Source organism: Rhinatrema bivittatum, chromosome 7, assembly GCF_901001135.1.
Source record: "Rhinatrema bivittatum chromosome 7, aRhiBiv1.1, whole genome shotgun sequence".
Taxonomy (NCBI): Eukaryota; Metazoa; Chordata; class Amphibia; order Gymnophiona; family Rhinatrematidae; genus Rhinatrema; species Rhinatrema bivittatum.
This window is the reverse complement of record NC_042621.1, coordinates 261,505,659-261,519,733: the sequence shown is the minus strand read 5'-3', so window position 1 is coordinate 261,519,733 and position 14,075 is coordinate 261,505,659. Positions and strand designations below refer to the sequence as shown.

The 14,075-nt window shown below is 42.2% G+C and overlaps 1 protein-coding gene and 1 long non-coding RNA gene across 3 annotated transcripts in view; one reads left to right on the top strand and one right to left on the bottom strand.

Annotated features, from left to right (window-relative positions):
• Positions 1 to 2,278: 2,278 nt before the first annotated feature.
• LOC115095869 lies at positions 2,279 to 8,051 on the bottom strand. Its single transcript, XR_003857898.1, has 2 exons — positions 7,888 to 8,051; positions 2,279 to 2,455 (listed from the first exon to the last, which is right to left on the bottom strand). It is a non-coding gene; the product is annotated as an uncharacterized LOC115095869 (long non-coding RNA).
• Positions 8,052 to 8,454: 403 nt separating this feature from the next.
• The window catches only part of HOGA1 (4-hydroxy-2-oxoglutarate aldolase 1), a 35,161-nt gene continuing 29,540 nt past the window's right edge, over positions 8,455 to 14,075 (top strand). The window contains exon 1 of one of the 2 annotated variants that reach the window (XM_029610155.1): positions 8,455 to 9,077. In XM_029610155.1, the coding sequence (XP_029466015.1) occupies positions 8,828 to 9,077 (250 nt within the window). In that variant the 5' untranslated portion in view covers positions 8,455 to 8,827. The remainder of the gene's footprint in view (positions 9,078 to 14,075) is intronic. The other variant, XM_029610154.1, reaches the window with a different exon arrangement.

Below are 14,075 nucleotides of genomic sequence, written 5' to 3'. Positions count from 1 at the left end.
AATTCAATGAGATCATCATCCGGCACCTCAACGAAATCAGTGCCTCGCTGGGTAGAAGCAAGCAGCAGAGATCTTGGGTCCAGTGGCCGAGAGAAACTTCTCCAAGCGACAACAGGGCTCCTCTCTCAAACTGAAAATCTGGGGTAGGGGCAGCAAATTCAACGCTGATCCAATGGGAGTGAGGGCTCGGAGGGAAAAATTCTCCCTCAGCCCTTCTTATGCGGCATTTTTCCAAGTAAAAAAGTGAACAATTGTTCGCTAATTTTGCTTTTGCTTAATATTTATTATGTATGTTATTTTTGTTAATCACTTACAGCGTACACATTAAGCGATCAAGAAATTTTAATAAACTAAACAAGAAACCGCTACATGTGGCGACAGCTGAAAGAGCATCCGTTCATGCCACCATCTTGAATTGCCCCCCTCCTCTCTTGATGTTTAAGAAATCTGACTGACTGCCTCTCAAAGGTTGCTAAACAGAACAAGCACCAGGCCAGGGCCTGGCCATGGTATTTTCTGGAATTTGCACTTTTGCAATAAATGTACTTAAAAGAAGAAAATTAGATGCAAAATGTCATACCCAAACTCCAGCAAGCGTAATTCAAGAAGCAGCTGAAAAATGTTAGTAAGTGCTTGAAGAGCCACCAGATATTTCTGGTTCAAAATGGAAAGAACTGGAAACCCTACAACAGTAGTCCTGCTGTTTATTGGACCCTGGAAATGTGCAGCTGTCCATGACCTTCATATGTGTTGTAATATTTTTATTTGATTCTCCATCTTGTTTCCATCCAAAGAAGTTATAAGACAAAGTGGAAAAAATATATCCATTATTTTCTAGAATCGGGTTAGATTAAGCCTACACTGAATTATTTGCTGTAAAATATGTTTGTTCTCTGGAAGGGAAACAATTAATTAACATAACAGTGGCAAGATGTATTTCTATGTTCCCATCCTAAGTTTGTACAATACCGGCATGCCAGGATGATACTAAGGAGGCGGACACATTTATTGCAACTCAGAGGACCAATTTTTTTTAATGTTGATTTTAGGAGCCCTTGACTGTGAGTTAACTTTACTCCACCTTCAGAGCTGGAGTTAAATTTCTTGTGTTAAAAAATGTGCATTGGGTGCACTTCCCTGCATTGGATAGTAACAGGCAATGTTTTCATTTACATGGTAAATGCACGGGTGCTGTCCGGGACGTGCCTGTTAGAACGCGAGTTTTAGGCTCATTAATCGCCTTGCTGCATCGATGGTTATTATTACACGCATGAAACACACCTCCCCCCCCCTCCCCAACAGTGAATAAAACCGTGCGCTCAGCTGGATGCACCTTATCACATCGGCCTGAGAGAGATAATTTGATAGATCGCGCTGGTGCATCTTGCTCACAGCCCAGTTTCCTGCAGCAGCTCAAGTTAGATTCCATGGCAAGAGTTAGAAAGTTCTGCAGCAGTGCTTGGCACATTTGCATAGATTTGCATATTGAATCATGTAAGTTTGCATTCCGAGTGTAATCTGCTTTGAAGTGCCTAAAAAGCGGAATATAAATCAAAATTAATACATTTTTTTAATATTCAGATATTTCTTATGTGTCCAGAAAAAGTATTCTTTTTCATTTCAGTGGATTTTAATGAGAGGTGCTGGGACAGGAAGAGAGGGAGAGAGAATAGGGACATAGGAGGAGAGGAGATCTTGGAAGAGAGAGCTGGGAAGGGGCAGAGGGAGGGAAGAAACATAAATGGGGGCAAAGGAAGGAGAGGTGAAGGGGGGGATCCTGGATCAGGGGAGGGATGTCAGATCCACTTTCTCACCTCCCTCCTACCAATACTGACTCTCACACTAATATCGCCCCCCCTCACCACCACCTCTGAACCCCTCGCTCCCACACTCCACACATTCTCATTCATACACACACCTCATATCCCCTCCAAATCCCATATTCTCTCTCACACTCAGTCGTCCCACACCCCCTCTGGTCTGCGCACTCTCAAACACTCCACATCCCCTCATTCATGTTCCCCACTCTCGCTCCATTCCACTCACGTTTGCCCCATCTGCCTTCCAATCCCCTCACCCATTCTGATCCTCTCTCTCTCACACACACCCCCCCACACTCCTCCCCTTCTCCATCCTCTTTCAGCACCATTCACTCCAGAATGTTCCTCTCCCACCCCCAAATCTCTCCACCCAGGAAAAGTTAGCTTTTCAATCTCTGAAGAGCGCTCATGACAGAGTCATTAATCCAGCAGACAAGAGGGGTGGGGTGCAACAGTGGTCATGGATGGCTCATCTTATATTTCAGAAATGCTAAGACGACTTAGTGGTATACTTTATAAAGACATCAACATTAGATCAGCCTTAATTATAAATCGACATCTTGAGTTGTTTGAGATGAGATGCAGGTCTTCTAATCTCCATCTGTTGAATTTTCCATGTTCCACCCTGATTGGTCCTAAAGAGTTAGTAAAAAAAAATAAAAATAAATATTTAAAGCAGATTCTTGGTAAGTCTGAAGATCATTTACCTACTTTCAGCAAGATGTATTATGTTCCTGTTAAAAAGGGATGGAAACACGTAGTTAATAGAAATTGTGATGTGTTACAAATGTCTTCAGGCTCTCTAAATGTGACTAATTTCTTAGAACAATCTGAGGAAGTGATTCAGGAACGGGCAACCCTGTTGATTTCTTGTTCCTCTGTATTAGGGAAAGTTTTGATTTTGAGATTGTTTTTTTTTACCAACAAGAATGTTCTATTCATAGGTCAAAAAATGTGGATTTTCCCAGCTGTCTCAAGACAGACCCAGAACTGGTGAAAGGCTTTTCTGCAGTTGAGAGAAACTGTTGGGGGCGGGGGGTGAATTCTCTTTGCATTGGGGGCGGGGGGTGAATTCTCTTTGCGTTATCCCTCACAGAGTCTAATTAAGTTAGATGGCAACCAATACTTTTTTTTTTTTTAACCCAATCAGTTAAAATCCTTATTGGACAGCAAGATCATTGTAACCCCCACATCTACTCCTTAGCTTCAAGACTGCTGGAATGTGGAACTGGTAATTTATTTGCAGTCATTCTTGACTGTTATTTTCCTTTGAAGAGATAATGTCCCATTGGGTCCTTCACCTCGTTATTTTTGTGGTTATGTAATTGCCATTGCAGTTTAAATTATTCTTTTAATTTATTTTTCTTCTTAGTTTCTGTAATCTGCAATGTCTTCTTTGCTGTTCAAGCATTATTGCATTTGTGAAATGATATAAAGAATTTAAAAAAAAACAGTAAAAGCCTTACATATAAAAAAGGCAACAATGCAAATATTACATCAGGCCCTAAAACACCAATACACCACCTATTAGGTAAACAGAACAAGCCAGACTGCAAAATAAATGCCTTTACCTAAAAATATTGTACAAGAGCTTTTAAAACTACATAGGCCCCTTCTTCAAATGTCAGATTAAAGATATTAGCATCTAAAGATGGGTCCTATATTGTTTCAATAGTTCATGTTCAGTATTTTGGGATAATGAAAGCTATTACATCCTGCCAAGAATACAGTTTACCCCAAAAGACAAATCTTCCATATCAAAATAAAACTAACTCCCAGGAAAGAGCAGCACTGCAAATATTACATCAATAAAACATTTTAAAACAGCAGACATATCAAATAACATCCAACAATTAAAACTAATAGGGATAAAACAAAAGTCTGCTGCTCTCCATACCTGGGAACTTTTGATTTCCAGTCACCTTGAGATTGTCCTGGATTAGTTGGGCTGGGGATATGCAAACTTTATCCTCTTTCTCTCTTCCAGACACACACATACTCATTGGCTCTTTCTTCTTCACACATACACATACACAAGGCATTTTATCACACTCAGTGGCGCGCGCTCTCTCTCTCTCTCCCTGACGCAGACAAAGGTACTCTCTCACACTAAGTGGCTCTATTCCCTTCTTATACACCCACAGGCAATCTCACACTCAGTGTCTCTCTCTCTCTCTCTCACACACACACACACACACAGACACTCTCTGACATTCTGGCTCTTACACACCAGGCACTCTCTCACACAAAAAAGGCACTCTCACACTCAGTATCTCTCTTTCCCTCTTACACATACATACTTGGGAATTCTCTTACATTTAGTGGCTCTCAGCACAAACAAAGTCAATCTCTCACATTCAGTGGCTCTTTGCACACACACAAATACAGACACTGGCATCCTCACATTCAGCTGCTCTCTGCACACACACACACATAGGCAACTTCTCACATTCAATGGCTTGCTTGCTCTCTGACACACTCACACTCTCTCTCACTCACTCACACAGGTTCAGGGCCTCTCTCTCTCTTTTTTCCATGCTGCCAAGTTGCAGGTCCTCTCTTATTCAGCCTCCTATAGTGGCTTTCCAGGACTCATCTTCAGCTGCCAATGGGTTGGGTTCTGCTGGCGGCTATCGGGTTGCAGGGTCTCCTATTTTCTTCATTCGCAGCAGGATGGTCTCCACGGCAGTCTAGCAGATTGCATGGACTATGGCAGTCACATTGATGCAATGTGAACTCCTGCTGCCACGGGGCTGATCTCACAATAAACTGTATGATTCACCCCATGGCAGTAGGCGATGATGTTCACTTTTACACAACTCCTGTTGCCTGTGGTAGGAGTATGGAAGTAGCAGATGAGTGCAGCATCGGCGTGGGCAGGGGTTTGGCTTATCCCTGCCTGACTTGAAAACCCCCCCCACAAAGAAAAACATTTAAATAAAGGAAATTGGTCAGGGCTGGGGATTCACTGAATCCCTTGAAAGCCCTGACTGCATGCCACTGGCAACAAGAGACACCAGCATGGTTCTCAAACATGTAGGCGCTCCCTTCTGAGAACCTGTGTAATTATGTATGTCCCTTTATCCTGGCTCCATGAGCCCCATAGTATGGTTATTAATGATAGGGCATAGATAAGTGGGCCCCACTTTGTGCAGCTCACACACTGCGCACAGCACCATCTCCCCCTCCCCCCTTCTGAGCCTCCTTCTTTGAGTCCTTCCAGATTTGGTCTTATCCCCAGAATGGGTGCAATGGGGGACAATGCCCTAAATATTGGATGGGACTCATTCTGAGCACTGGAAATAGCAGCAGCAGATGAGCTTTGGTAGCCATATATAGCAGCCTAGTTTACTAAGTGATTTGGCTGCCCATACCACACCCTCTTCTTCTAAAGTGGCCAATCCAGATCACAAGTACCAGACAAGATCCCAAAAGATTGATAGATTCCATGCTGCTTATCCTAAGGATAAGCAGTGGATTTCCCCAAGTCCACCTTAATAATGGTTTATGAACTTTTCTTCCAGGAACTTGACCAAACTTTTTTTTAAGCCAAACTAAACTAACAGCTTTTACCATATCCTCTGGCAATGAATTCCAGAGTTAATTATGCACTGAGTTCAAGAATATGTTTTTCTATTTGTCTTAAATGTATGACCTAGTATCTTTATTATGTGTTCCCTAGTCTTTGTACTGTTTGAAAGAGTAAACAACTGATTCACATTTACCCATTCCACTTCACTAATTATTTTATAGACCTCTAACATATATCCCCTCAGCTGTCTCTTCTTCAAGCTGAAAAGTCCTAACCATAGGAGACTCATTCCATCCACTTCATAATTTTGGTCATCCTTCTCTGTACCTTTTCTAATTCATCTATATCTTGTTTGAAATCTGGTGACCAGAATTGCCAAAATACTCAAGGTGCAGTCTCACCATGCAGTGATGCAGGGATATTATGACACCCTTTCCTAATAATTCCTGGCATTCTATTTGCTTTCTTGGCCACCGCCACACTCTGAGCAAAGGATTTCAATATGTTCACAATGATGCCATGATCCTTTTCCTGGGTGGTGACTCTCAATGTGAAACCTTGCATTGTATAGCTATAATTTGGGTTGCTCTTCCCTACATGCATTACACTACACTTGTTCACATTAAATGTCATCTTCCATTTGGATGCCCAGTCTCCCAATCTCACAAGATTATCCTGCAAATTCTCACAATGCTCTTGTGATTTAACATCTTTGAATTTTGTATCATTACAAATTTGATCACCTCACTCGTCATTTCCAACACTAGATCATTTATAAATATGTTAAAAAGCAGTAGTTCTAGAACAGACCCCTGGGGCACTCCACTATTTACCTTTCTCCTTTGAGAAAACTGATCATTTAGCCGTATTCTCTGTTTTCTATCTTTTAACCAGTTCTCAGTCTACAATAGAACATTGTCTTCTATCCCATGACTTTTTAATTTCTTAAGGAGTCTCTCATGGGAGACTGTCAAATAATTTCTGAAAATCCAGATACACTATATCAACTGGATCACTTTATCCACATGTTTATTCACACCTTAAAAAATATGTAGCAGATTGGTGAGGTAAGACTTCCTTTGGCTAGACCCATGTTGGGCTTGACCCATTAAACTATGACTATCTATATCTTCAGTAATTTTGTTCTTTAGAATAGCTTCAACCATTTTTCCCAGCACTGATATCAGGCTCACTGGTCTGTAGTTTCCTGGATCACCCCTTGAACCCTTTTTTAAAAACTGGGGTTACATTGGCCACCCTCCAATCTGCATGTCCACACTGTCCGCTCTATGGAGATTGGGGTGCCACACAAAATGTTTATTATTCTAGCTGTGCCTTGGGCTTGAAAAGGTTGGGAAACCTGGCATAAAGACATAGCAAAGGATCTTTCTTCATCCTAGTTCTGCCCAAGCATCCTTGACAGCTTAACATCCATCAATAAATAATTGATACACTATTCCATAAATTAAAAGATCCAAATACTGATATTTTAGATAATAAAATAACATAAATTGAGCATTTTGTTCCTAACCCAATGCATTCAGATCAAAGAACATGGCACTACTAATTAGCACGTAATTGAACCTGAAAAAATTTCAAATGGATCCCCAAACCCTTTACTAGGTTTTCTTAGATCTGCATAGCATCCTAAGCAAAGAATTGTGGTTGCTGTGTTAGCCCCCTTGGATCTGTAGAATTAAGGTTCAACAAACAAGTGGTAGGCTGCACTGAGCTGCATGAGACTTCAAACCTCCACTGTCCACCTACCCCTGTTAGCTTAACGGGGCAGGAACAACACTAGGTACCTGGAAATCAGAAAGAAAAAAAAGATACTGACTGGATATCTCCATGTCCCATGTTACAAGATGAGGACAAACCCAATGCCTACCCACCATACACCCCACTCCGGGCCTTTGATCCATCTGCTGCCCTAAGCATGAATTGTTTCCCTCCCCCCCCCCCTTCCTTTTGGAGATACTGGCATTCCCTCAGCTCCCAAGAAAGAAAAGGGGACACCTAACCTCCTATGTCCAAAGCCCCTGCTCTGGCAGATAGGCAACAGGATGTAGTCAGAGCTGGCATTTGTCCCTGCATCTGCAAAACATGAAGTGGGAAACTCCCCCTTCTTCTTCACTAGCGAGGATGAGTTGGGGATGGGTGGATCGTATACCCCCTCCTGTGCCACGTCCCAGGAACGAGGGTGGCCTATGCCATAATCCCCCCACTGCCACCTCTAGTGACTAGCTTTATAGAGATACAGATCTGATGACGAAAAGATAACTCTCGAAAGCTAGCTACAGATACATTTAGTCCAGTAGCAAAACGTATCACTTACAACCCACTTCTACATAGTATCTTAGACCAGGAAGAGTGTTTTATGGTTGCAGCCAATTGATGTGTCAGCTGGTCGGAGATACAGTTGCAAAAGCTGTTACTGATCTAGTAACGCATTATTCCTTGTTACAGAGCAAGATAAACCAAACAATCCATGGATATAAATACTATTTCTCTGGATGAGGTAGTAGAGTGGATCACCTCCGCTAGTTTAACTCCGAGGAGTAGCCTGGGTTCTTATCCCTGTTCTTCTTACCCAATCAACGCTTTCGTTTAGGAAAAGGCAGCAAACCCGGAAGTGAGCAAGGTTTGCTGACGGCAGCATCTTGCTTTTTCAGGCTGGAAGCCGGGGGCGTGGCGTGGCTTGTAACTTCCCACGTGACACTTGCCAGCCTTTGAATGAATTTGCTGAAGTTCCTTGAGTGTTGGGGGTCGGTGCAGAAGTTGGAAAATCGAGAAATTTTGTTCGGAGGTTTTGAAAGAAATGAATTTTACGTAAGAAATTTCAAGGACAGTTAAACGATTTTTGAGTAGCAAGGAAACTATGTGGGGTGTTTGTGTGAAGCTAGGCAAATCGCTTTATTTCTACGGGTCTCAGTTTACTCAGCAGTTCTAACAGGAACCGTGATTCATTCTCAGCTCTCCCCCAAAAGATTTCTTGCAGCTCAAGACAGGCAGATCTTCCACCCCAGAAGAGATTGCATGCAAAGCTTGATTAAATGACACTGTAGCTATATATATATATATATATATATATATATATATAGTTACAGAGTTTACATAAAGGTTAATGACATATATATCTTGCAAAAATAAGTGATAACTTCCTTAAGCGGTTTCATTGTAATGGGAAGTTGTCTGCTGCGAATGTGGTATCTGCAAATTGTAGAGACGGCAAACACACCTTTGGGAAGAAGAAAGCTGAACTTTTCATCAAATATTCTTTCCTTTAATCTCTTCCAAAGTTAAAGATAAATATATAGTAGCTAAACAACATTAATAATTAACTAGCAAGGTCTGAGCCACTCTGCTGTCTGATCTTTTATTTTGCCCAGAAACCTTCAACAGCAGTGGGGAAAAAAAAAAAAGAAACAGACTAAAAAACTGCATAAAGTGAATAGAAATTAAGTTCTACAAGAAAATGCTATCTTGCAGACTATTTCCTTTACTTGGGTTGGGGTTCGAGGTATCGATCTGGCATCCTGTGCCTAAGGCAGCAGGCTGGCTGGCTAGGTCAGAGATGATAAGAGGTATCAGCTCTAAAGCAGGACAGAGGCTGGATCTTAAAGGGATCTATCCTCCCATTTCAACCCCCTTTAATCTGAAAGAAGACGTGGATTATGCCAGATTGGAGGAAAATTTGCAGAAGTATTCCAGGATCCCTTTCCGAGGTAAGGGCTAACACTAGAAGGGTTGTACTTTTATTTTGATAAATTCTGTGGCAATGTGTGTCAGCTTTCCAAGCATCTGAAAGCTATATTGAAAGTCATTTTTTAGTGTGACCATTCTAAAGAAGGTTATTTGGGAACCATACGGTGAGTCAGGGCTTTTTTATTCTTTGAGAAAAGGTGGATTAACATGTTCTCTGCATCCATTGGTAGTGAGAGATTAACATTCCCTGATGTAATAAAGTGTGTTAGGCTGTGCACACATCTCGGAAGGTAGCACAGCAAGGAGTTTTACATACAAAAACTGTGTGCCCAATTCAGCACTGCTTCATGCAAATCCCCATGTTAATCAAGGCATTAGCTATTATGGAGGAAACAAAGAACCTTAAGTACCAAGAGATGCAATCAGAGACCAAGAAAATGTGGCAGAAAGACACAGAAATAGGCCTATTCCTAATCATATTGGATGCCACTGGCCTGATAATGAAGAATTTTCCAACGTAGCTTGCTATGATTGCACCCTATATATGCCAGGAGGAAGCTCTCTTTGGCACAATGCCAGTATGAAGAAGGGTGCTGGCAGTAAATTTGAGAGATTGAGATCATCCCCAATATGCCCTGGCTTACGAATGAGGTTCATTCCTATCAAGGTGTGCACAAAACTTTTGAGGAAACTGCCCGAGAGATGTGTAGGCTTAACTCATGTTTTGTGTGCATTAAGCAAGTACTGGCTGAAGAATGCAGCACCCATGCATAAACTATGTCTACCCTTCTCTAATAATGGTCCTGACATAATAAAATGTGAGTGGAAAAATTAACACAGAACTCCAGGGCACATTTTCTTTACTCAGGCGCAAAGAGAAAAGTTAACTCCCAATGTTGTAAGCTAATAGCAATCAAAAACATAGAGTTAAAAAAAAAAAGGCACATAGACCTACAAAAATGCAGAAAAAAAAAAGACCAACATCATGCATAAATCATGCAACTGTGTCCTGGATCCATTAGAAGTCTGAGCTCTGCGTTGGGGATCAGAATGAACATGTCGGCTGGTTCTGTGGTATGGAAAGAGATGCCTTGAAAAAGAGTCTTGCTCCAATAAATGATTTACCCACTTATATTGGGATAAAAGAACTAAGGAAAACACAAATGTTTTCTGCACATTCATGCAGAGTTACAGGACCCCCCCTCGACACCATAATTCCAGGCTCAGCTCGATAGAGTAACACTGGCCCCAGACATTCTAGACTGCCTTTGACCAGGAGTTACATTTCCAGTGTTAAGAAGCCTTGGTTTTTGCACATTAAACATGTTTGTGTGCACAAAACAAGTCTAGAGCATAAGTTGGCTCACTGAAGCTGTGCTAATAAATCTATGAGCAAGCAGAAACAAGTCAATGCACAGTCACTTTGATATTCTGAAGATTTGACCTCGTACTGCTGCTTCCATGGCTGTTGATGAGCGAGGTTAGCTTGTCTGAACAGAGGTTGATTATTGAATTAAACTGCCTTGAAGACTTTTAATGGAGTCAGGGTATGAAAAACTTTCCTCTGTGTTCTCTTGGCAGAGAGATATTAGTTGGCATTCCTGAGCCTAGTTTGTTTCCAAGTTGGCCAGGTAAGGCTGGGGGGTGCTATACAAGCGGCATTAGCCCCCCCCCTACATAGGGGTGAGGGAGGGAGAAAAGGGGGTTCCAGTCATTGCTCAATAACAATGAATTGAGGGTGCACACTTAGCAGGTCCAGAGGGAGTTGCAGTCTGCAAATGCCATAAAAAGCCTGAGTAGTTGTGATAAAAAAGCTGCAGTTGCAGTAGCTACTGGTTCTGGTTCAGCTGGAAGCCCAAAAGAACAGGAACAAACTGCGGGTCAACCTCTGCCCCATCCTTTAAAAAAAAAAAAAACCCAAAAAACTGCCAGACCAGTCTGTACAAGTGTGGGAACAGGCTTATTGAAGGCAAAGATGATGCCTCAAGGGCCTAAAGCACTTTCGACATTGACCCAGGTATTGATCTGGGATTAATCTCAGCTGACTGAAACCGGTTTAAAGAAATGTAAGGGGAATATGTGTGGTGTTATGTGTTTTGAATTGATATTTATCCTGAGAAATTTACTTTAGAGAAATGCAATTATATAAAGTTTTTGGTTGGGATTATTACAACAAAGGATTATAAAGTGTATACTGTTCTAGGATTTATGTATATGTTTCTTCTCTGGACAGGTGGTCGAAGGATACCCCCACTGCTATACTTTTCCAGATGCCAGAAATTTCTATTCATTAACGGCCTTTACCACAACCTCTATAATGGGATAATCTCGCTGTGTTTTTCCAATATCCTTTAAAGATAACGCACTCCAAACCACGTGCTCTTGTGCAACTGTTTCCCCTCATTATCTAGTTTAAAAGCAGTTCTATCTCCTCTTTAAATGTTGGCGCCAGCTGCTAGGTTCCACCCTGGTTAAGGTGGAGCCCATCCCATTGGAATAGGCTCCCCCTTCCCCAAAATACTGCCCAGTTGCTAACAAATCTAAAGATCTCTTCCTTACACCATCCTCTTATTGTAAGCATTGAAAGACTGATGCTCAGCCTGCTACGGGGGTCCTGCGGATGGAACAGGGAGGTTCTAGATTTCAATTTCCTATCTTAAATCCTAAATTTGGACTTTAGAGCTTCCCTTCACAGCCATGCCCAATGGAGATGAGTTTTCCATCAGTACTGGACCCTGCCAGAGCTTTCTGGAGATCTGCAGCGGGGACCCACTAGAGCCTTATTGGGTTTGTGTACCATGACCTTCTTGGCCTGAATCTTTGTTAGCTATTCTTCAACTCATCCAGCATGCAGCAGCTCGGCTAATTACAGGAGTCCCCTAGCATGAGCATATTTCCCCACCGTTAGGTGAATTACACTGGCTTCCTACGAAATGGCAGATCCATTTTAAGGCATGATGCCGCCCCGAGCGTATTCCGGCTGCTGTCTCTCTACGGATTGACTCCGTCGCACTCGTTAAGGTCACAGGTGTTGATGTTTTTAGTGTGGTGCCATCGCTGAAGCTCTGCACGTGTGTTATGGCCTTTTCCATGGCCGCCCCTTTACTATGGAATTCTCTGCAGGGCGAGCTTTAGCAAGCGGGGATGCTACAGGTCATTTAGGAAGGAAAAAAAAAAGCCTTTCTTTTTGGTCGTGGCTGGTCTCATGAGGGTAGACCCAAGTTTTGAATTTCAGAAATCCAGACTTTGTCAAAATGGGGACATAGGAAGAACTAGGAGAAAATGGGTGGGCTGGAACAGTGGGCCAAAGGATTGCCAAAGATGTAAAGGGAGGCCACAAAGCGTGTTTCAGATCTACCGCATGACTCCAGCAACTGGGAAATCAAACACATTTTTCTGTATTCTTTTTAAAAGCTTTAGGGTTTTAGTAATGGTTGAAAAAGGTATTGAAATTTAGGAACGATGTTCCTGCAAATACTATGATCCTGCCAATCAGGAACTGTTTTATTTGCCCCATGAATCCAGAACTCTTGTTGTGAATAATTAGCTTCAAATAGCAGTGTCCTGACTCCTGGGATATTAACCCCCAGTTACTTAGTCAGTCCCTTAGCCCAACAAAAGGGGCAGTTTTTCTTCAGGAAGTCCACAATTAACATTCAGTGCTTCTTTTTTTTTATTATTATTTTTGGAAAATTCACCTTTAATGCGGACGTCTTACTGTACTCGGAAATTTCTTTCAAGAGATTGTGCAAAGAAACATGGGGTTTGGAGATGGTCAGGTGGGCACTGTACATGAAAAGTATAATTTTACAATCCTGCCACTCATCCTCTATTTTTCTTTTGTGAAGAATTCCACAGAAAACCTAAAAAAAACCCAAACAAACCAACCCCAGGGGGAAAGGCGCAACCTTGTCTTGTAACTTCATCTGAGTTCAACAATCTGTAAAGTGTTTGGTGACTTTAGCGAATACTGTAGGTACCTGATCCAACTCACAAACAGCTCACATCCTGTGGGAAAACTGCTTCTTAGGGAGCGAGAAGAGTGAAGATTGTTCCCTGCAGGTGGTTTGCTCAGCTTTCCCAGCAGGGATCTCCCCTGCTGTGGCCACTGAAGGGTTACTCTGAAGATCCTTGCAGCATGAACAGACTTTTCAAGGTCGGCTGGAAAGCTCAGGACTTTGCCCTCAGATTCTTCAAACCTGGCAGGAGGACACGAGTTCTGTACAGAGTTAGCAGTTGGCACAACCTAATTTCTCACCAGCTGGACAACTGCAAGGTCATCACATTAAAAAAAAAAACAAAAAACAACCCCACACAGAGGAGAGGGTTTGAAAAGAAATGTCTTTTTTTAACTGCTTTTCAGGATATTGTTTGCACTGGTCTGATCAGCACTAGAGCTCCAATAGGAGAACTCCTGCTCTGATTTCCAAAATCTGTTGTTCAAAAAGCCATGGGCCTTGTTTGGAAGACAGTAATTTGCCCGCACACCGCGTCACTGGCAGTACTTGCTCTCTTGTCTCTAATCTGCTCCTTAATTTCCGTCTGCTCTTCTACCTTAAGGCTACTTTTCCTCTGTTAGAGATAAACCCCTGCACGCTGTACCCTAAATCTCACGTGGAAATCCCAGGAGATTCCTTCTGCAAACCCTTCTGTGTGTTTTATTCCAGCCGTGATGTTATTCTGACATCCATTCTCACTGGCGGGGAAGGGGTATGAGCCCAGTTCTCGGGCCCTGTGAGTTCCCTTGTAAAAAGAACAGACTCTCAGATGTTCAAATATATTTTTACTGGTTCAGCATCCCTCCACCTGGCACACGGTGCATTTTCACAAGGATGAATCAGCATCTCTCGTTCTTATTGTCCTGGCTATTAGAATATAAATCAGCAGACATTGCATGAATGCCAGCATGCTTAAATTTCCTTTCCACGACGCCAGAGGTAATATTGTCAGATAGTCCGAAACTCAAAGGGAATTCTTCAGTTCCTGTGAGATTCTCTTTCCTTCCTAACAGAGCACAG